This window comes from Diplodia seriata (assembly GCF_021436955.1).
Source record: "Diplodia seriata strain FDS-637 chromosome Unknown scaffold_4, whole genome shotgun sequence".
Classification (NCBI taxonomy): domain Eukaryota; kingdom Fungi; phylum Ascomycota; class Dothideomycetes; order Botryosphaeriales; family Botryosphaeriaceae; genus Diplodia; species Diplodia seriata.
In genome coordinates this window covers 3,287,276-3,308,869 of record NW_027117311.1, presented here as the reverse complement: position 1 = coordinate 3,308,869, position 21,594 = coordinate 3,287,276, and the positions used below count along the sequence as shown (strand labels likewise).

The 21,594-nt window shown below is 56.1% G+C and overlaps 7 protein-coding genes across 7 annotated transcripts; 4 read left to right on the top strand and 3 right to left on the bottom strand.

Annotated features, from left to right (window-relative positions):
• Positions 1-543: 543 nt before the first annotated feature.
• Positions 544-1,565, bottom strand: SLS55_004873 (uncharacterized protein; the record flags this gene model as incomplete). The annotated part of the gene is made up of 4 exons (XM_066776325.1): positions 544-773; positions 826-1,202; positions 1,419-1,458; positions 1,526-1,565. 4 exons carry the CDS (start codon positions 1,563-1,565, stop codon positions 544-546), a joined length of 687 nt encoding a protein of 228 aa, XP_066634206.1.
• A 622-nt stretch (positions 1,566-2,187) lies between these two features.
• HSP78 (chaperone ATPase hsp78) lies at positions 2,188-4,356 on the top strand (the record flags this gene model as incomplete). The annotated part of the gene is made up of 1 exon (XM_066776324.1): positions 2,188-4,356. One exon carries the CDS (start codon positions 2,188-2,190, stop codon positions 4,354-4,356), a length of 2,169 nt encoding a protein of 722 aa, XP_066634205.1.
• Positions 4,357-4,544: 188 nt separating this feature from the next.
• SLS55_004871 (uncharacterized protein) lies at positions 4,545-8,098 on the top strand (the record flags this gene model as incomplete). Its single annotated transcript, XM_066776323.1, has 2 exons — positions 4,545-4,552; positions 5,590-8,098. The coding sequence occupies 2 exons, from the start codon at positions 4,545-4,547 to the stop codon at positions 8,096-8,098; spliced, it is 2,517 nt and encodes an 838-aa protein (XP_066634204.1).
• A 1,154-nt stretch (positions 8,099-9,252) lies between these two features.
• Positions 9,253-10,026, bottom strand: MET14 (Adenylyl-sulfate kinase; the record flags this gene model as incomplete). Its single annotated transcript, XM_066776322.1, has 2 exons — positions 9,253-9,910; positions 10,019-10,026. 2 exons carry the CDS (start codon positions 10,024-10,026, stop codon positions 9,253-9,255), a joined length of 666 nt encoding a protein of 221 aa, XP_066634203.1.
• A 1,968-nt stretch (positions 10,027-11,994) lies between these two features.
• SLS55_004869 (uncharacterized protein) lies at positions 11,995-12,753 on the bottom strand (the record flags this gene model as incomplete). Its single annotated transcript, XM_066776321.1, has 1 exon — positions 11,995-12,753. One exon carries the CDS (start codon positions 12,751-12,753, stop codon positions 11,995-11,997), a length of 759 nt encoding a protein of 252 aa, XP_066634202.1.
• Positions 12,754-13,439: 686 nt separating this feature from the next.
• SLS55_004868 (uncharacterized protein) lies at positions 13,440-15,280 on the top strand (the record flags this gene model as incomplete). The annotated part of the gene is made up of 3 exons (XM_066776320.1): positions 13,440-13,540; positions 13,789-14,408; positions 14,781-15,280. The coding sequence occupies 3 exons, from the start codon at positions 13,440-13,442 to the stop codon at positions 15,278-15,280; spliced, it is 1,221 nt and encodes a 406-aa protein (XP_066634201.1).
• A 4,571-nt stretch (positions 15,281-19,851) lies between these two features.
• On the top strand, positions 19,852-20,207 carry SLS55_004867 (uncharacterized protein; the record flags this gene model as incomplete). Its single annotated transcript, XM_066776319.1, has 2 exons — positions 19,852-19,860; positions 19,890-20,207. The coding sequence occupies 2 exons, from the start codon at positions 19,852-19,854 to the stop codon at positions 20,205-20,207; spliced, it is 327 nt and encodes a 108-aa protein (XP_066634200.1).
• Between the last annotated feature and the right edge of the window lie 1,387 nt (positions 20,208-21,594).

Here is a 21,594-nt window from a genome sequence, read left to right as displayed (position 1 = left end):
ATGCGGGGACGTACGAGTGTGTGAGAAACACCAGGCCGATGGCCACGAGGAAGTTGGAAAGGACGGCCATGGCGAGCTTTGTGGGTTGCGACTTGGTGGGGGACGGTGATGGGAGGGTTGGAGCTGACGCGATAGATTTCCCACGGCTGCCGATGCCAAGACGGCGTGGTCCATGACGCGCAGACAATCCGGCGCCGCGGGGTCCAACACACCCCAAGATGCCAATTTTTGCCTATGCGGCTCCCGGCCCATTGCGCAGCTCAAGCCTGGAATCGACAGGTGTATCCATTAGTTGGTTCCGGATTCCAATTGAGAATACATATTTCTCAACATCACGTATGCACGCATGGATCAAATGGTGTGCCTTCTTCATCTTTTTTTTAATTGGCTTATCTATACGCCTACGCTCATAAGACATCGTAACCATAACCCTCCAGTATCCTGTCGTAAGCTGAACATGTGGTCGATGCCAGCGCATGCGCGAAAGAAATGCTCATTGTCGTAGAGGCTTAAAAAATTTTGGAAAGAGAAGGAAAAAACGCTCTAGATCTTCATCATGGCAACGATATCGGTGGACTGGACGTGGTCCTCGTCCTCCTCGATCTGCGCCTGGAGCTCATCGGTGGAGACCTTGTCGTCCTCGACGACCAGGTTGATCTGGAGCTTCTTGATACCGAAGCCGACGGGGACGAACTTGGAGGCACCCCAGACAAGGCCGTCCATCTCGATGGCCTTGACGTTGGCCGCCATCTGCTCGATGTCGGTCTCGTCATCTGGAATCTGTTAGCATGCTGCTCGGGTAGTTGCCTAGTGGGAATGACTCACCCCAGGGCTTGACGTCCATGGTGACCATGGACTTGGCGGCAGGCTTGGTCTTGCCCTCCTTCTTCTTCTTGTACTCGGCCAGGCGCTCCTCCCTGATCCTCACGGCCTCCGGGTCCTCCTCCTCCTCGTCGGAGCCGAAGAGATCGACGTCGTCCTCCTCCTCAGCGGCGGGGGCCTGAGCGGGGTTGATGGCGAGCTCGTTGGCCTCGGGGCCGTACTCGGTGACGGGCTTGGAGGCGTCACCGGGCAGAGTAGCGAACTCAGACTCGAAGGTGGCGATGTGCTTGTACCAGCGGGCGGCGTGGGGGAACTTGGCGGCGTCGGGAGCAGCGCTCAGGCCCTTGAAGACGGCGACATCGGCCTGGGAAGGAGCATAGCTATATTGCGGTCAGCGCGCTGCACATTCAAAGCGCAAAGCGCATATGGATGCAAGAATGTGGGTAGCGAAGCTGTGTCAGAGGTGCGCAAAGCGCTTGTTGCCGACTCATTTGCGAGGTCTTAAGTCGCTCATAAACACGGACCAATTTTTCTCATCATCAAGCTGGTGCTGGGGGAGGCGGGCACGGGATCGGGGGCAGGCTGGAGGTACTCACCCAACAATGTAGCTGCGAGACTGGACCCAGTTGTTAAGGACTGGTGGGGGTTGCGTTAGTCAAATTTTCCGCGCCCCAACTCCTCCGCAGCGGTCAGGAAGACATACGGGTAAGGCCAGCGTCGGAGACGAAGTCGGTGAAACCCATTTTGCAGAGATGTGAGGAGCGAACAGGTGGTGGTGGGTATCAAAAAGATTTGGAGGGGCAGACGTGGATGTTTTGAAGTTGGGCAGGAAGTGAGGGAAAAAGCTCGTCCGAACCCCACTGGGTTTTGTCGCTTCCCTTGCCCACCCGTTCGGATGAGCGTCGGCCCGCACGTGGCTGGTGCCTGAGGCCAAGAGTGCGTGCCTGAGGCGCCGAGGGAAAATCTCGGGCGAAATCGTCCGAATGGTCGACGGACCAGAGATCGTCATCGCCGAAGCTCCTCGAAGCATCGACCCGCTGCAGCACGCTTCGGCTCGTCCGCGTGGCCCACCACTGTCATGCTATATTATACTGCGCCTTGACCCGTATGGTCAATCCCTTGTCTTTTGCCTCCATTGCCATCGAAATGCTACCAACACGCGCCAAGCTCGCCGCACGGCGACTCTCTGCGTCCGTTCACGATGTTTCGATAACAAGACCGTTGGCTGCCCGGCCGCTTGCCACGCTCTCCCGACCATTGAATGCTCAGCCACGGATCACCGCAAATGCCATCCGACCAATTGGTGCTATCAGGCACTATGCCAATGGACGACCACATCCTCCGGGCGGCACCCACCGCATGAATATGGGTGGCGGCGAGGAGGAGAAGCCTGCACTCGAACAATATGGCGTCGACCTTACCACGAAGGCCAAGAACGGCAAGCTGGACCCCGTCATCGGCAGAGACGCCGAGATACACCGTACCATCCAGATTCTGTCACGGAGAACGAAGAACAATCCGGTCCTCATCGGCTCCGCGGGTACCGGAAAGACGGCGATTTTGGATGGGCTGGCACAGCGCATTGTGAGGGGAGACGTTCCGGAATCAATCAAGGACAAGCGTGTCATCTCACTCGACCTTGGTTCGCTCATCGCCGGCGCAAAATTCAGAGGCGACTTCGAAGAGCGGCTGAAAAAGGTGCTGAAGGAGGTTGAGGAAGCGCAGGGCAGCGTGATTCTCTTCGTCGACGAGCTGCACACACTTCTGGGTCTCGGGAAGGCGGAGGGCAGTATTGATGCCAGTAACTTGCTCAAGCCTGCCTTGTCACGGGGCGAGCTGCAATGCTGCGGAGCCACCACCCTGAATGAGTACCGACAAATCGAGAAAGACGTTGCCCTCGCCCGACGTTTCCAGCCAATTCTTGTTGGAGAACCCACGGTCCCAGATACCATCTCGATTCTGCGCGGCATTAAGGAGAAGTACGAAGTCCATCACGGTGTCCGAATCACTGATGGAGCCCTTGTGGCAGCTGCCACCTACAGCAACCGCTACATTACCGACCGTTTTCTCCCTGACAAGGCTATCGATCTTGTGGATGAAGCAGCCAGTGCTTTGAGACTCCAGCAAGAGAGCAAGCCCGACGCTATACAAGAGCTGGACAGGCAAATCATGACCATCCAGATCGAGCTGGAATCATTGAGGAAAGAGGATGACATCGCAAGCAAAGAAAGAAGGGAGAAACTGGAGCAACAGCTGAAGAGCAAGCAAGAAGAACAGTCTAAGCTGAACGAGAAGTGGGAGGCCGAACGCCGCGAGATCGAGGAGATCAAGAACGTCAAAGAGAACCTCGAGAAGGCCCGGATAGAGCTCGAGCAGAGCCAACGTGAGGGCAACTTTGGAAAAGCCAGCGAACTCCGATATGCAACGATTCCAGCCCTCGAACAAAAACTTCCCAAGGACGGCACAGAGAAGGGCAAGGCTCCGGACAGTCTTCTGCATGACTCTGTCACTCCGGATGACATTGCCAACGTTGTCAGCAGAACCACTGGCATTCCCGTCACGAAACTCATGTCTGGCGAGATAGAGAAGCTCATCCACATGGAGGATATTCTCCGCAACTCAGTGAAGGGACAGGATGAGGCACTAACCGCAGTTGCCAACGCTGTGCGCATGCAGCGTGCTGGGCTCAGCGGTGAGAACCGCCCGCTTGCCAGTTTCATGTTCCTTGGACCTACCGGTGTGGGTAAGACGGAATTGTGCAAGAAGATGGCCGGATTTCTCTTCTCTACCGAGACCGCCGTCCTTCGCTTCGATATGAGCGAGTTCCAGGAGAAGCACACCGTGAGCAGACTCATCGGTAGTCCTGCTGGTTACGTCGGGTACGAGGATGCCGGACAGCTCACCGAGGCAGTTAGGCGGAAGCCGTACGCAGTGCTCCTCTTTGATGAGTTCGAGAAGGCACACCGCGACATCTCCGCTCTTCTCCTGCAGGTCCTTGACGAGGGGTTTTTGACGGATGCACAAGGCCACAAGATCGATTTCCGTAACACCATCATCGTCCTTACGTCGAACCTTGGCGCCCAAGCAATTGTTGGCGACGATGTGCTCCATAAACACCAGGTCGACTCCGAGACGGGAGAGATCTCGCCGGCAGTGAAGAAGTCAGTAATGGACACTGTAGCCGCAAACTACCCGCCCGAGTTCCTCAACCGTATCGACGAGTTCATCATCTTCAGACGGTTGTCAAAGGACGCGCTGAAGGACATTGTCGAGATCCGGCTGAAGGAGCTCCAGCAGAGACTGGACGACAGGCGGATCACGCTGAAGGTGCCGGAAGAGGTCAAGCAATGGCTCAGCGATAGGGGCTACGACCCGAAGTTTGGCGCCAGGCCACTGAACAGACTAATCTCCAAAGAAATCGGCAACAACCTCGCGGACAAGATCATTCGAGGCGAGCTGAGGAACAACACGGTGGCGGTTGTGGGCATCAAGGAGGGCGAGACCGGTCTTCAGGTGTCACCAGAGACATCGTGAAGTCGAGAGCAGGCGTTGCATTGATCGTAACTGGGTTGGTGGATGGGTCATGTGGGTTGGCGGGTTTTGGCGCACGTTCTCGGTACTGACAGGCGCGTGGCACGCAAGGGGCGAGCTGCTACACGGCATGACGGGTTGCATTCGCAGGCGTTTTGGTGGATCTCTGCTTCATGTACGACTACGTGTATATGGTCTTGTAAGTAAGTATTGGGTAGGTAATGCATCTCCTTGTCAATAGGTTCGAGGCCGGGCGCGCAGACCCAGGCCGTCATGTGGGGTCGGTAACTGAAGGGCTGGGCCGCGCGCCGGGCGCCAAGCTGCACCGCGCGCTGCCGTGCGGTAATCCGGCATGCAGCGAGTCCTATTCGCCGCCAGCCGCGAGCATGTAGAGAGCCGCTTGGTGATTCAGCGTGTGCGCGGGGTCTCGCGGTCTGGGGCGCGGGGCAGGTGACAGGCGCATTGCAGGCTCCAGACACGTTCCCCGTCGCACGCGTCCTCTCGCGCATCCCCCTGCCACTGACTGGTGGGTGCTGCAGCAGCAGCGAGCGAAGTCGGGCCGCGACCCACGATACGATGGCTGGGATTGGAGGCGCACGTCGGCCTTTGAGGGCAGAGGCTTGCGGCGTCGCCACACGAACGCGGGGAGCTGTCTGGGGCGCCCGTCAGCACAAACAGGTTGCCGCTAATTTGGGCTTGGAGCTCCGCTTCTTTTCTCTGGTCAGCCAGCAATCCGCGCTGCGTCGCCCGCATCTCTCCTCCTTGCTGCGCGCTCGCTGCTCATGGATCGCTCGTCGCCCGGCTAATCACCGTCCTGCCCTGCCTCACGCCGTCGCTTATTGCGCTGCAGTCGTCCGCCGCCAACGTCCGCCGCCTCGGCTCCGACAATCCCCGTCCCTCCAGCTCGCGCCTCCGATCTCGACTCCCCGCGGCTCTCAGCATGCCCGCCGCCCAGCCCGCCTCCAAGCAGCAGTCGCAGCAGCGCAAAGCGCCTCGCAGACACGTCACCACCGCGTGCCTCGCCTGCCGTGAATCCAAGATCAAGGCTTGCCTCTCGGAGCCTTGCCCGCCAGACAATCGCTAACCGTCTCCCAGTGCGACGGCGGCCAGCCGAGCTGTGAAAAATGCAAGGCCAAGGGGAGGGAGTGCAAATACTCCCAGGATGAGGACAAGAGGAGGTACGTCTCGACTTCCGGCGAACGGCGGGGTCCGCGTGTGTTGACCGAGCGCTGCCAGAGTATCGCTGCGCAATGCCATCGAGATCCTCTCTGCACGGGTGGACCAGTTGAGCCAGCACATTCTCAACAATGGCCTTCAGCTCCCGCCCATGGACCCTGAAGCTGCCACGAACCTCGGCCGAATTCTCGACGTCTTACGCCTGCCTGCTGCAAATTCTTCGGCCATAAAAGCTGCAACCTTCGCCGCACCCAATGCATCCGCAGACCATGGACCCACTGGACTGGACTTCGCCCCCGCTGGCTTTGACTGGAACTTCCTCGATGGCCAGTCATGGGGTGCTCATTTCAATGCGTCAGCCAACGTCAGCCAAGGTTTCAACACTGGCGTAGATCCGTCTGCAGTCTCCAGGCCGCCTGTCACAGACTCCGCTCATCCGACGAGCCAAGCGTTCACCACTCCCCCCGCGAGTCAGCCGTTTGCATCTCCGCCTACTCAAGCGTACACTTCGCCGCCCGCAGCCCAGCCACTTACTACCCCTTCAACGACTCAGCCCTATACGTCGCCGTCGCAGGCCCAACCTATCCCCACCATCGAGCAACATCCAGGCTTGACCGACAGCTCGGCGGACGATGCTGACGAGGACAGCGACGATGAGCTGATCAAACAGATTTCCACTCGTATGGGCTCTTTGCAGCTTGCGCCGGACGGCCACTTGCGTTACTATGGAGCTACTTCAAACATTCTCTGTGATTTCCCGGACACTGACCACCACCAGACCAGGAGATCTGTCCGCAAAGAAGGCCGGGACGTTCTGGAAGCGAACAATCTAGACAAGGCCGTAGATCCAGCCATTGAGGAGCATCTCATCAATCTCTATTTCGCATGGCAAGATCCATTCTTCCACGTTGTTGACGAAAAGATGTACCGGGTTGGGAGAGAAGAATGGCGTGTTCAGAAGAAGGACGTTGGGTACTATTCCGAGGTGCTCACCAACGCCATGTGCGCTGCTGGTGGCGCCTTTGACGCCCGGTATCACCCCAACTTTGTGACATGGCCCAAATCTCTCGCGGACTACTTCGCAGATAGGGCGAAAGCTCTGTTGGAACTGGAGATGGATAGTCCTTGCTTGGCTACTGTGCAAGCCCTCGTCATTCTAGGAGGCCATGAGATGGCATGCAAGAGAGATGCGCGCGGCTGGCTCTACAGTGGTATGGCCATGCGACTTGCGTTTGACCTTGGGCTTCATTTGGATATGACGGACTATGTCAGAAAGGGAAAGATCTCTGGGGTTGAAGCCGATATCCGTCGGTCTACGTTCTGGGGCACCTACATTGTGGACCACCTTTCCGGATTCTATTATGGCAGACCTGTCAGGATAAACAACGGTGACATTTCCGTAACGAAGCCCACTACAGAGCAGGCCAGTGCTATGGCGAGTGCGTGGGTACCTTATGGATCTCATTCTCCCATGGCATCAGACCCCAACCTGTGCTACCAGGTCCCTCTGGAGTTGGTTAGCAAGGCATCCGTGGAGCTCTGCGAAACCATGGAGCCCCTAGGCCACGTTCTTTACGGAGTTTCCAACATCTCTAGACAGGAACTCCACTATCTCTCCTACCGGGTGACAGGCGAAATGCTTGACTGGAAGGCAAACTTGCCACCTCTTCTGCAGGTCAACTACCATGATACCCAAACCGCATACCTACCACATGTCTTGATGCTCCACATGCTCTATCATCAGATGATGATCTACATTCACCGGCCATATGTCTCAAAAACTTACATTCAGCCAATGCCGCCACAAGGTCCTGGTCATATGCACGCTCAGCAAATGTGCATCGAGTCATCAACTGCCATTGTTGATCTCCTTCGTCTGTATGAACAGCGCTATACATTCCGCCGCATGAACATTCATGCCGTCTCCGTCATTTTCACAACTTCCCTCATTTTGATCTTCATCATTTGCTCCAAACAGAGAGGGAGCACGCCTCCACTACCTGGTGCAGGCTCAAATGACACAAAGGGACGCACCAAGAGCCTTGCCAACACGCCGGCAGAAAACGCCATTGCTCAACTTAGCGTCTGCTTCCGCGCCTTGGAGGATCTCACCCAATCGTACGACTCGGCTCGTCGGACCCGAGAGTTCCTCGTCGCCCTGCAGCAACGCTGGCAACAGCAAGCTCAACGGTGGAACCGCAGCAACAGCGCCGGCGGCTCCAAGCGCCAACTGAAGGATCGGCCACAGCCCGCAACTCAGCATGAGACGAAGCGACCGCGCGGAAGCACATACGGCGCCAGTTCTCTGAGTGGCACGGGCGGGTCTGGAGGTGTTGGCAGCGATGCTGGTGCCGCTGCACACCAACAACAACAATCAATGAATTCGGGACAGCAACAAAACCACCCAGGTAGCATGGGTGCTGGAGCAGTCGGCGGCGGTGACTTCGACATCGACTGGAGCGGCTTCGGTGCCGCTGCGCGCGAAGGACACAACAGCCCGGACAGTCTGGGCGACGACATTCTCGCCCAGCTGTATTCGATCAATCCCGCTGGCGTCGCGTTCCCTTGAGGGACGCAGCACACAGAGCCTGACGGACCTGTCGCAAGCTATGCACAGACGTCGTCGATTGGTTAGGAATTCCTTTTTCCCCCCCGTGAGCGACTACCAGTCACTGTCTCTACTCACCATTCTCATCTCTTCGCAACGGCCGACCTGATCTACTTGAGCATGCACCAGTTGTGTTCGCGTGTTTGGTCTCCTTATTGCTTTTGTTTGGAATGTCAGTGGTGTATCAGTGCGTGCGTTTCCTTGGGCGCGAAGGAACTCGGGCTGTGTTGTTGCATCCCATCTGGAACTACAGCCTCTCTGCGAGAATGGTTCATGTTCACTCCTCGCAAAGTCTCACCAAGGAACCTTGAGAAGTCCACCCCCTACTTCTTCTCTCCAAAGCTCGCTTTGGCACGGCAAAACCAGTTTCTTGCCGGGACTCGTGTCGAATTTGTTTTAACCTCTTACTTGGGTGTGCTATCTCCTTCCACTTAGGTCTGGGCCGTACATGTTGTTGTAGGCCAGCTCTGCAAGATGCGAGGGAAGAGCCAAGGAAGATGTCTTATCGGCCAAAGTCCAGGGGCGCAAGAAAACAAAACGAAAGGAAAAGTTGTCTAAGAAAAGCGATATGCAAATAATTTGGTCAAGGTTGAAGGGGCGTGGAAAGGAAAAGGGGGCAGAATGACGTCTTCTCCAACTCTTGCCCTTTGCGAAGATTGTGTGGAGAGGCCAGTTTGGGCTGCTTCACGATCAAGTTTCGGGTAATTTTGTGTTTTTCTTTTTTTTTTATGGTGTTGCTCGTGGAGGGCGTATACCCTCTGCCGTTTTTCTCTACCCGTGTGTTTTGGTCTTGCGTATTAGCGTTGATAGAATCGGACTGTCCTTTTCCATACCCCCACTACTTGCTCTCACGTTGTCTCCTGACCGCTTTTCGTGTGATGTAGTGTTTGCGTGATGGCCAAAAGATCCAATCGCACATTTCATGCTCACGGTTCAAGTCATGCATGAAGCCGCGCCGTCTAAGCAGAGGACAGGCCAGAGTGAAAGAACACACCAAGTGCAACGAACAAAAAAGAATCTTTCTTGATTCCATATACAATCATCATCTGTACTGAACATCATCTGTACCAATCGTCTCTTTTTTCTCTTCTAATCTTCCCTTTTCTTCTTCTAATCTAAGCCTTGCTCAACAGGCCCTCCTTGGTCAGGTAATCGACAATCTGCTGCACGGCCTGCTCGACGGGGGTGTCGACCGACTTGATGAGGATCTCGGGCTTCTCGGGCTCCTCGTAGGGGGCGGAGACGCCGGTGAACTCGGGGATGACGCCGGCGCGGGCCTTCTTGTACAGGCCCTTGGGGTCGCGCTTCTCGGCGTCCTCGACGCTGATCTGCACGTAGACCTCGACGAAGGGCAGCGGCTCGTCGCCCTCGGCGTGCAGGGCGCGGGCCGACGCGCGGTCGGCCGTGTAGGGCGAGATGAAGGAGGTGATGGCGATGGTGCTGCTGTCGGCGAAGAGCTTGGCGACCTGGTCGGGCGTTGGGTTAGTCTGTTTTCTGGGGTGATGGTGTTTGGCTCGTACCTCGCCTATCCTGCGGATGTTCTCGTTGCGGTCCTTCTCCGAGAAGCCGAGGTCCTTGTTCAGGCCGAAGCGCACGTTGTCGCCGTCGAGGCGGTAGGCGGCGTAGCCGAGGTGCAGCAGGTGCTGCTCGAGGGCGGTCGCGATGGTCGACTTGCCCGAGGCGGAGAGGCCGGTGAACCAGAGGGTGAAGCCCTTCTGCTTGCGGTACTCGCTGCGCTCCTTGCGGGTGAGACCGGGGTGCCAGGTGATGTTGCTGCGGGGTGTTAGCGCTGCGTTGTACTGTTGCGGTGGTGTAAACACGGCGCGGTGAAGACTGCGATGGCGGGGCAGAGCGGGCAGTGGGGAGTTGCAATGAACATACGTAGCCATTGTGGGAAGCGGAGTGGTTCAATGGGTATCTGGAAGGCTGGAGAAGGGCGAGCTGGGGATCAGGAGAGAGGAAGAGGTGGAGGGCTGGAGAAGAGGGTCTGGGGGGAGTTTTTGATTAGCGTTTGACGTTGCCCCTCCTGCTCAAACGCGCGGCCAACCGGCGCGTTGCCCGTACCTACTACCTAACCTATTGATCCTCCAACACCAACTCCCTGCACAACATGGAACTCTTCGCTTTCGACGTCTTCTTCCGCGACACTCCACAGCAGCAGCGATGCCCCGACTCACGCCCGCATCAGAGCCTCGTGCGATGGGTGCTGCCGTGCTGCCGCGTATCGATAAGGCCCATTGCGATCTTCCCGCACGTCGTCATCAACGTCTGAGCGGAGGGCGCCTCGTCTCATCTTAAAAATCCTCTCGCTTGTAGCCAATCAATGCAGATGACATGGAATTCTCAATGCCAAGTCCACTGATATGTACGCTGAAGGCATCTACTCAGCCAAGTAGGCTATTCGTACTTATATTGACAAACCACGATGCGAATTCCATTTCCCTTGGGCAACCACAACCAACTAAACGATTACAGCGGCCAATATCACAGGGGTTTACTCCATCAAGAATAACCCAAGACATGTACGTCTACCACTACTGAATCGACCCATCTAGCAATCTCCCATACTCCCAGAAACTGAAGTGGTCAAAATGCGAACCATCACTCCCGGCTGTCATGTCTGAATGATAAGAAAGAAAAAGATCAAACCCAGTATTTCTCATTTCGTCAGCCCTTGGAAGTTGCCTTGGCTTGATTAGCTACTACGTATTCGAAACAACTTGAAGAAATGCTGCATCCTACTTACGTAGCAGTGAAATCCTATGTCGGGATGTATTTGTTCAGTTTTAAACCTCGGATTTACGTCCGGATCTCTGCTTCACGACCCTCGTAGGAGCAAAAAAGAGCAAATATGATGATGGAACTTTAACACTTCTGGAGCACGCTATGTAAGCGAAACTATCTCTCTCACTCTACATATTACTATTTCAATCAGGAAAGCGCGGCCAGGCTCCGTTCCACGATGGGGGAGCTGCGAAGGCACCAGTGCTTAAATTGCTTACAACGACGGCGATGACTGCCTCGCGAGCCCAAGTAGCCACCGCTGAAGAACTTACAGACAGAAATTTGTCCCAATCCATCCTCTACCCACGCCCCAGATCCTCCGACATCCACAGCGACACCGACTCCGCCATCACCGCTTTTGACCACAACCACAACAAGACCAACAAGCACAAACGCCAACACCATATCCACCACCATGCCCGACCTCTTCACATTCGCTCTGGCCGTAGTCGCGTGGGCGGCCCTAAAGCTCTGGTTGTTGCGCCACGAACGAGCGCCAAACCCCTCACCACCACCGCCGCCACAACCAGCAGCAACGCCAACGATATCGCCGCCCCACCCGGCAGAAGTTTGTTCGGTCTCCCTGCCGCCGTGGCCGCCTACCCCACCACTCACTCCCAAGCCTCGCTCGTAATCGGCCCCAGCCCGCCTCTTTCTTCGCCCAGGCTTCGCTGGTCCTCGCGATGACTGCTATAACAGTGGGGCGTCGGGTTTGATGGTGGTGGGAACGGTCGGGACGGCAGGGATGGCGGCCTATCAACGGAGGGTTTGCATAGTGGCTGCTGCACAAGTTTGGTGGTGGCTTGGGTTGCGCAAAACTTAGCAGCGGCGGCCGTGACAGGGGTGGTTTCCAGGAGAATTTCCCGGGTGACATTGGTGAAACGGCAAGTTGCTTGCGGTACACGTTAATAACGTGGATCGTGTCAAGCTACAGAGGGGTTACGACCAAGCGAATTGTTTGAGCAGTTTCACTCTACGTACTTCCAGCTTGACTGTTCTCGAGAACATGCTGGACCAAGCATTAATTCAGGGTTTCTGCTTCCAGCCTTGACTTGAAAGAATCCGTGGCGTTGCTAACCAAAAGTGAAGCCGCTGATCGTTCCTGCGTTGTTCCCGAGTTGGAATCCTCTGTTGCCAGGCCCGGAGAAGACAACACTGGGCAGCCGCGCCTCTCTCTCACTTATGGCCCTTTTCACTGCCTCGAGCAAGCTCGGATCCTGCTCTGCAGCAACGCTTTCCAAGAGTGGAAGATCAGCGTTTGGGCCCATCCTTGAAACTTCCTCATCGCAGAGACTGCGCCGGGCGTCATGCCTTGGAGGTTGTATTTTCTCGAGATCGTCAAGAAGCGTCCTGATGCTCTCAAGCAGCTCCGTGAACCGCCTCCTCTCGTAAAGAGCCCACTTGGTTTTTCTCAACAGGCTCGTTTCCTTCTGTCGCGATAGGGCAAGGGCGCGCATATGCCGGTGTAGAGCAAGCAGCGGGCTTTCCAAGTCAGCATCGGGATCATAGACTGCCGGCTGGGTTTCCGAGCCAGAGTTTTTGTTGAACTTGTTCGAGGTTTCTCCCGCCTTGAGGAAAAGCGTGATGGTTCCTTCCATCGTTTTCTTAGCTTGGTCACGCTCGACCGGCGGAAAGTTCCCTCCATCCTCCTCGACATTGACAAATTTGCCCCAACGTGTAAGGCGCAGCCGGGCGTTGTCGAGCTGCAGCTGGTAGATACCGAAGTCTGTGCCGAAACTCTTGCCAAGCTGGATGTACTCGAAGCAATCGACGGCGTTGCTGAAGAGGCCGGCGAGGCCCAGGACTCCGATGCTGAACCCGGCGATTTCCATTTCGGCTAAGCTGGCTGTGTTTTGCTTATGCTGTGCTGAATCGTCTCAAAGGTGATTGCAAGGTATTCGTGAGCTGATGCATCAGTAGCAACGCTCGCCGCAAGTACTTTGTCTAAGAATATCTCGTCAACCACACAAGTCAGTCGGCGTTCTCCTCATTTTTGTGCCGCGCTGATTTGTTCTGGGCGGGTCGATGGTGGGGTTGCCCGCCATGTGATTATGGACCATACTTGACCATAAACTATACGACCAATCGTAAATTAAGTTGAGCCACCTTGCCCGGATCCGGAGTAGTCGCCCGTGTGTACCACGAAAAGACATGGCCCTATAAGGGTCGTCGGTCTGGGCATCCGCAACGTATGTTTGGATTCGTGACTCAGTAGTTGGGAAGGCAGCGTTTCGGGGTCATTGACCGGATCCCGTGCGGGGACTGTGAATCCCCCAAAGAGGTTTTCATGACCTGATAGGTCAAGGTTACAACGTCTCACTTTATCGAAGATGAAATAGACTTTGCGTTAGCCATTGGATTCGAGTGGGGGTTGTTCCTGTCAACGCGGAGCACGGAAACCATAAAGCTGGAGCAACTTCTGCGAACAGGAAGATAAAAAAAAAAATCAACCAATCGTGTCTCTCGTCGCTTCGGCGAGGGCATTTGAGGGAGTCAATCAACCTCGAGTTGGCGAACGATGTCTGGCAACGCTGCATTCTCGGGTTCAGACAACCAGGGGTTCCAACTGGGAAACAACTGGGGTACCATTCACCTTGGCAGAGAATCCGGTAGAACCCAGTTGTCCGACAGAAAATGGTCAGATCGACGGTTGACTGTGATGCAGCTACTCACACACCTGACCCAAGGGAATTTTGGAATGTCCCGTTTCGCCGCAATCCTGATTTCATTGACCATGGATTCGTACTTTCTGCGATTAAGGAGGCATTGAGCGGGGCTTCTACGCGCTTTGCTCTTACCGGTCTTGGCGGCATTGGGTGAGAGGTGTGTACCTGTAACCCAGAGAGCCTTGTCTGACGGCATTGTAGAAAGTCCCAATTCGCTATCGAATTTGCCTATCGGCTCTCCGAGAGCCATCCAAGCAACGAACAAGCCCCGTTCTACTTTTGGGTGGATGCCAGCAACCAATCTCGGTTCGTGGCCTCCTTCGTGGACATCGCGGTCCAGCTCGGATTGGTGCGACGCGCAGAAGGCATTGAGAAGCCACAAGATACCTTGCAAGCCGTGAAGGACTGGCTCGTCGACAAGAGGAATGGACGCTGGGTTTTGATTGTCGACAATGCCGACAGACCTTCTGTTTTTTTCTCGCCAAACACCCAAGTTGAGAAGACGGGAAGGAACCTCGCGAATTTCTTGCCTCAATCTCCGAATGGCAGCATTCTGATCACATCAAGGCATCAGAGGCTGGCGTTAAAACTTGTCGGGAATCGGCCCGCGGACGTCTTGGAGGTAGAAGCCATGCCAACGGCACAAGCTCTTGACCTGATGCGGAAACATGTCCGTTTCGCCCTCGCCGATACGCCATCCGCCATTGAACTACTCGAAGTCTTGGGATTCGTTCCTCTCGCAATCGTACAAGCGTCCTGCTACATCCACCAAAGGAAATCGGCCGCGCCTTTGTCCAAATATGTCGAGGACTTGCGCCAAAGTTTGGCTCGTGGCCTGCTCGAACATGACGCTGGGCTCATAGATTACGACTACGAAACCTCACGATCCATCCTGTCGACTTTGAAGGCGTCATGGGAGTTTGTGGGAGAAATACGACCAAGCGCTCTAAAGCTACTGTGCTTTATGAGCTTCCTGGACTGGCAACCATTATCGACATATTTCCTTCATCAGCACTGGCACCAGTACGCGGATTGCTCCTGCTGTTGCATCCATGGGTGCTGTTGTGCCGCAATAGAAGAAAGCTCTTTCGACTGGCGTCAGATCCAGCAAAAGTCAATTTGCAGAACGAAAAGGGCTCTGAAAAGGTTTTACAATCGCCATGTTGACCCCCAGAGACTGACTGATTGGATAGCAAGCTTGCACAGCCCGGTCGTGGACAGAAATCCCGATGTCTGGTGCAAGCACCCGGCAGTCGATACTGAACAGGAAACCGAAGAGGACATCCGGAACCTTCAGACCCTTTCTTTGGTCACATACAGTCCAGGCCGATCAGAACTCCAGATGCACTCCCTGGTCAAATATGCCATCCGAGTCTGGCTTGAGGGCTACGCAAAGAGTTGGGAGGACCTCAGCTTCCGAGTACTGGCAGACGGATTTCCACTTGAGCTTGAGACTAGCAATAGGGCGCTTTGCGACCAGCTAATCACCCAAAAGTACGAACGTGGCATACTCCTCTATGGCGAAGAGAAATACGAGGAATCAAGAGGCCTCCTGAGCCAGGTGAAAGACTACTGGGAACGTCAGTCAGGAAAGGAGGATACCGATACTTTGGACGCCATGGCCTGGCTGGGGCGCGTCTTGCAGCAGTGTGATGAGCTCGAGGCTTCCGAGGACCTTATCCGAGAAGTTTAAGAGCTCTCCGTGGAAATTTACGGTGAACACTCTAATGTCACAATTGGACACGCCGTAAGCCTGGCCCTTATGCGCAGCCGTCTGGAAGAAATTCACGATGAAGATAATGAGGACGATGAAGACGATGAGGATAATGAGGGTGATAAAGAGAATGACGACGCTGGAGACAATGACGGCGACGGCGACGACGACGACGACGACGACGACGACGACGACGACGACGACGATGATGATGATGAGGATGATGATGATGATGAAAAGAACTAAGAGATTGACAGACTGAGCTTCGTAAAGGCCAGTACAACGAAAGAAATCTGCTCAAGGAAACGTACAGTGAACAATTTTTTGGCAGTTGGGGATCTCTCGATTTTCCTGTGTCAACGTAAATGTAGTAATGGCGTCATCGCCCTGCTCTTGAGACAACATTGCCTGATGTCGGCATACGTGACCTGATGTGTTAGCATGAACGCACGCCAGTCACCGTAGATAACTCTGTTACAACTGTCCAGTACACCGCTGTTCAAGTGGCGAGATGCATTGACCATACCTTGCAATGTGTGATGGTGTCAAAAGAAAGTGTGAGCACCAGGTCCGATGTAGATGTCGTCCCGATACCCCTTTCACGTCTGAAACAGCGGGCCGCGGAAAATTTGAGGCTATATTCAAGATCTGCAGCTCCAGACTGTTTTTCCAGAGCCACGAATCTCCAGATGCGGCTGTAGTTTGCCGTATCGTCGATTCAGAAGACCAAGCCGAGGAAGCGGGGGGAATGGTAAGAAGAAACGAGAGGGGGGATTCGTTCAAGCGGGTGGGGCCTTTCACATTGGCGCTTTCGCAAATACGTCTAAGGTCGATGCTGAAGGCGGTCCGGATGGGATACTTTGAGGCTATTGAATGTTGTGGATACCTCCACCACAAGTCCCCGTGTTTGCTGGCACATTCTGCGGAGGAATTCTGGGTGGCTGTGCCCCTTTTCGACAGGGTGCCTTGCACGCCGAGTGGGTACGTGAAGAATTTAGGTTCGGCAAGACGGCGGATGGCTAGCCAGCTAGCTGGAGACGGGGTATTTGGAAGCAAAAAGAATGCTTCATGGGATCTATTCCAGTTTCAGCCATGCGGCTCCAAGTTGCTCATTGGTCAGTTGCCACAAAGATGGTCAAGAGAACAGGGAAGGAAGGCGGTGCCTTGAAACAAGGAGAAGGGTTCTTCCCGCCGGTCTTCGCTGCGGTGTAGGCATGAAACCCAGGTAGAGGTAGAGGTTGCAGCAGTTCCAGCCGTGGACCCGGGGAGCGGCACGAACTGTGCGCTTGGCGGCGGCGAAAGAAGTTCGTATTATTCCCACATTCCCGCAAGCAGTGACGTTCAGGGAAGCTCCGAAGAACGGAGGCGCTGAGAAACTCTGCACCGTTCGTCGGCTGAGGCCACGAGCTGGCCGCGGCTCTGTTTGATGTCGCGATTTGTTCAGGGAGAAGGGCCTTCTCTCGGCAGGCGTGTGCTGGATGAGGCAAGTGGCAGGCCGGATTCTGTCTACCCGCAGGCAAGCTCTTGCCGGATGGAGTAACTCTGGGGGATCTGATGCAGCGGTCGCTCGGCTGGGCGGCGCCGAGTGGCCAGTGTTGCGTCGGCGGCGGCGGTGCTCGGCAGGCCGGGACGAGGCGCCTTGGTGGGCGGCGATCACGAGCACCTGGTCGGGGACCTATTCTGGGCGAAGGCGCGGCTCGAAGAGGAAAGGTAGGACGGTTGTTTGATGAGGGCTGAGGGCGAGGCCGCTGAAACGGAATTAAGATTGAGCCACGGCGCGCGCCTTTCCCAATCGGGCTACGCGATCGCCCAGACGACGACCACTGACAACCCACCATCCCGCCCTCTGAAACAATAATCCACAACACCATCCGGTAGCCTCCAGCGAGCACGCACCCGCTCGTGGCCGGCCAGCGAGCCAGCGCGGCCTGGCTCACGGTCGGTGCCTGTGATGCCACCTCACCACGCACCTGTACACTGCGAAGTTCGCTATGTATATCTACCAACCATCCTCGCCGCCAATGTAGCTTTCCGTTCATCATCACCATCACTCTCACTTCGCTCCTCCGTACTGGTACAGACGCCTCTTTTCTCTTTCCCTCCTCTACCATCGTTACTCCACAGCCAGGCTCGCTGTTCCAATTCTCCCATCCTTGAAGGATTCAAATCACTCGTCCACAACACCAAACTCTTCAATCGTTAACCTCACCACATTAAACCAACAACAACATCCTCACAATCCCTTTATTTTTCCAATTTCAAAATCAATCAAAATGGTCTACTCCAAGAACCTCCTCACCATCTCCCTCATGGCCGCCACCGCCGCCCACGCCTCTCCCACCTTCGGCCTTCTTTCAGGCTCGGGCTCGGGCTCGGGCTCGAGCTCCCTGTCCGGAAATGCTGGCCTGAACGGCGGTGCAAACCTCGGGGCTGGGGCAAACCTTGGGGCGGATGCAAACCTCGGGGCCGGGGCGTCTGCCGGAGCAGATATCGGTGCCGATCTGGGTGGCGCTGCGGACGCCGCAGGCAACCTCATCGGAAGCGTTGCGGGCGGGCTTTCCGGACTTCTTGGCGGCCACGGAGGGCTGGGCGGAGGTGCGTCGGCCGGTCTTGGGGGAGATGCATCGGCCGGTCTTGGAGGAGACGCGTCTGCCGGTCTTGGGGGAGATGCGTCTCTTGGAGGAGATTCGTCGGCCGGTCTTGGAGGAGACGCGTCGGGCGGTCTCGGGGGAGATGCGTCGGGCGGTCTCGGGGGAGATGCGTCGGCCGGTCTTGGGGGAGATGCGTCTCTTGGAGGAGATGCGTCGGCCGGTCTTGGGGGAGACGCGTCGGGCGGTCTTGGGGGAGACGCGTCTGCCGGTCTTGGGGGAGACGCGTCTGCCGGTCTTGGGGGAGATGCGTCTGCCGGTCTTGGGGGAGATGCGTCGGCCGGTCTTGGGGGAGATGCGTCTCTTGGGGGAGATGCGTCTCTTGGGGGAGATTCGTCGGCCGGGCTCGGGGGCGCTGCTGGGCTTGGGGGAGATGCGTCTGCCGGGCTTGGAGGCTCCGCCGGGCTTGGGGGCTCTGCCGGGCTTGGGGGCTCTGCCGGGCTTGGGGGCTCTGCCGGGCTTGGGGGAGGTGCCGGACTGTCTGGTAAGTGCTCCATCCATCGCGTTCTCAGGGAGCTTTTTGCTGATTCAATTTATCACAGGTGGTGCTGGAGCTAATGGAACTCTTACTGGCGGCGCGGGAGCCGGCAGTGGCATCGCAGGAGGAGCTGCAGGCGGGCTTGGAGGTGAAGGTACGCAGCTTCTGCACTCTTTTTCTTCAAGCATTCGATACTAACTTCTTGATTAGGAAGCACGAGTGGCTCGGCCGGTGCTTCAGGTGGCCTAGGCCTTGGAGGTTCAGGATCCGCTGCTGGCGAAGGTACGCAGCTTCTGCACTCTTTCTTCAAGTATTCGATACTGATTTTCTTAATTAGGAAGCGCGAGCGGATCGGCCGGTGGTGCAGGTGGCGTGGGCCTTGGAGGTGAAGGTATGCAGCGTCTGCGCTCTTTTCCTTCAAGCATTCGATACTGATTTCCTTGATTAGGAAGTGCGAGTGGATCGGCCGGTGGTGCAGGTGGCCTAGGCCTTGGAGGTGAAGGATCCGCTTCTGGAGAAGGTACCCAGCCTTCGCGCTCTATTTTGTTCAAACACTCGATACTAACTACCTTGATTAGGAAGCGCGAGTGGCTCGATCGGTGGCGAAGGATCCGCATCCGGCGAAGGTATGAAGCCTCTATGCCCTTCTTTTCAAACACTCGATACTGATTTCCTTGATTAGGAAGCGCGGCCGGTGAAGGTGGCGTGGGCCTTGGAGGCTCAGGATCCGCTGCCGGAGAAGGTATGCTGCTTTTGTGCTCTTTTCGTCCAACGACTTGGTACTGATTCCCTTGGTTAGGCAGCGCGAGCGGTGAAAGCGGAAGCTCGAGTGAGGGTGGTCTCGGGGGGTCCGTTTCGGGAGGAGCGGGTGCGGGAATTGGTGGTGAGCAGCTGACTGTTCGCACAAGAGCATTCCGATCAATCATCTAACGTGCTTTAGGCAACGCTGGCCTCGGTGGATCGATCGGCGGTGGTGTTAATGGCGGAAGTGGGGCTGGAGGCGCGGCCGAGGGCGAAGGTCCGCTGTCTTTGTCCCTATCGTGATTGCATCTTGCTAATTCCTTCAAACAGGCAGCGTGAGCGGCTCAAATGGCAGCTCGGGAGAGGCATCGGGCTCTGGGGAGAGTGGCAGTGGCAGTGGAATTTCTATTGGTGGCGGTGTGGGTGCGGGTGGTGCGGCTGAGGGTATATTCCCCGATTTTCTGTCCTTTTCGACAAACATTTTCCTAACAAGAACAACCAGGCGGTGCGAATGGCGAGGCTGGAGCAAGCGGATCCGCCTCGGGATCGACGGGTGGCAGCGGAATTTCTGGAGGTGGTAAGTCTCAATTGGGCACATTGCAGTTGGATTTGGCAAGTTCTGACATTTTTTCCAGCCGGTGGCTACGGTGGCGAGGGAAGTGTGGATGGCAGCTCTGGCAGCGATGACAGCGGTGAATCCGACAGCGGGGATGACTCCGAGGATTCTGGAGACGAGTCGGGAGACGAGTCGGGAGAGGGAGAGGGAGAGGGAGAGGGAGAGGATTGCGGCTGCCCCACTCCGGTCATCTACACTAGCAGCTTCGTCGTCACGCCTACTCCTGCTGCGACGGCGAACGTCGAAGGCTCTACCGGTTCAGGCCCGAACTACGCTCGCGGTATCACCTATGGCGCAATCAGCACCCCCCTCTCTACGCCCACGCCCACTCCTACTCCCGTCCAGTATGAGGGCGCCGGTAGCAAAACCACCGTTTCCGGTCTGCTCGTTGCCGGCTTGGGCCTGCTTTTCACTCTCTTCTAAGGGAGATATCACGCTACGCATGGAAGAGGTTAACCCGGTGGAAGCCCACTCACATAGTAATCGTTTCTGTCATTCTCTCAGCATTAATAGTATTGCCTTGTTTTCCTGCTTAAAGATATACGTAGTACATAGTCAATCCAGTTTCCAAGACCATTAGCATGTCAATGAGGTTTCCTACTGCTCAAAAAACGGTGACACCAACTGAAATGGGGAGCAGCTGAATCGATTATCCGGACATGGATGTGCACTTCAAAAAGACAAACACTTTGTAGTCAAGCTGCCCCCCACGCGTAACTCCTTCGACATGTTGCTCTCCATCACCTGTAAAGCCACCAAGGAACTGCTTCTCCTTAAGGGCAAAGAGAATTAGTCCGCTCCACAATGGGCCGATAAGTACGTCAGAAAGATCCTGTCTCACGGGTGGGGGATTCCCCGAATTCAGATCACGGATCGCGATCCACGATTCACATCCGCGTTCTGGAAGCAGGCCTATCAGAAGTTGGGCATAGCCCAACACATGACGACCGCCTACCATCCACAGGCGGATGGTCAGGCAGAGCGATCCAATCAGACTGTGGAGATCGCGCTCAGGCACCATGTGGCCTCCCAGCCGGAGACGGAATGGACAGATATACTTCCGCACATGCAGGCGTCCTTCAACAACGCCATCAATGCCAGAGCACTTGGGGGTGGGTCTCACGACATGTTTGGGTGCTATGCAGAGAACGAAGGTCTGTAGCGTTGTCGGCGGAGGGCGGCCTCACCTGGCGTCCGGTAACTAAGCAGAGTGGATCGCAAAGAGTGGAGGGTACTCGCTCCAGGAACGCTTCTTGCCCTTGGGAGGGGCTTGGGAGCCGGGTTGCTGCATGGTTGATTGGGGTGAGATGGTGGTTTGTGGGGCTGGGCGAGGGGTTTCGAGTTGGGAGGCACGAGGAGGTGCTGCGTCGGGGGTTGAGTGGGTCTTCGCTGGAAAGGGTGTGGATGAAGAGGTTGTGGGGTTTTTGTTGCGTTTGTTTGTTTGTGGGTGGGTGTGGGAGCTGTGTCGGGGCGGGCGGGCGGGCGGGTCTGCACTGCATGCGCCGGCGGGCTCACTTTCGTTGGCAGTGCCTCTAGGGCGTGCGTTTGGATTCTGCCTCACTTTGGAAGGACTCTTATCGCTGTCTCCTGCGCTTCTCAAGTCTTGCTTTTGAGCTGTGTTCTAGACACGGGTGGGTCAAGATCAAGAAGTGAAGGGTAGAGTGTAATTGTTCCAGCGGTGTCGTCATAATGAAGTGAACGGTTTTGTGTTGGTCGGAATAACTGAGTTGACCGGGATGTCTGGGTGTACGTTGCGACCGGTTAGCTGTGGTATCAAGCATGGGTGTCCGAAGTCGACGTCCGACAGCTG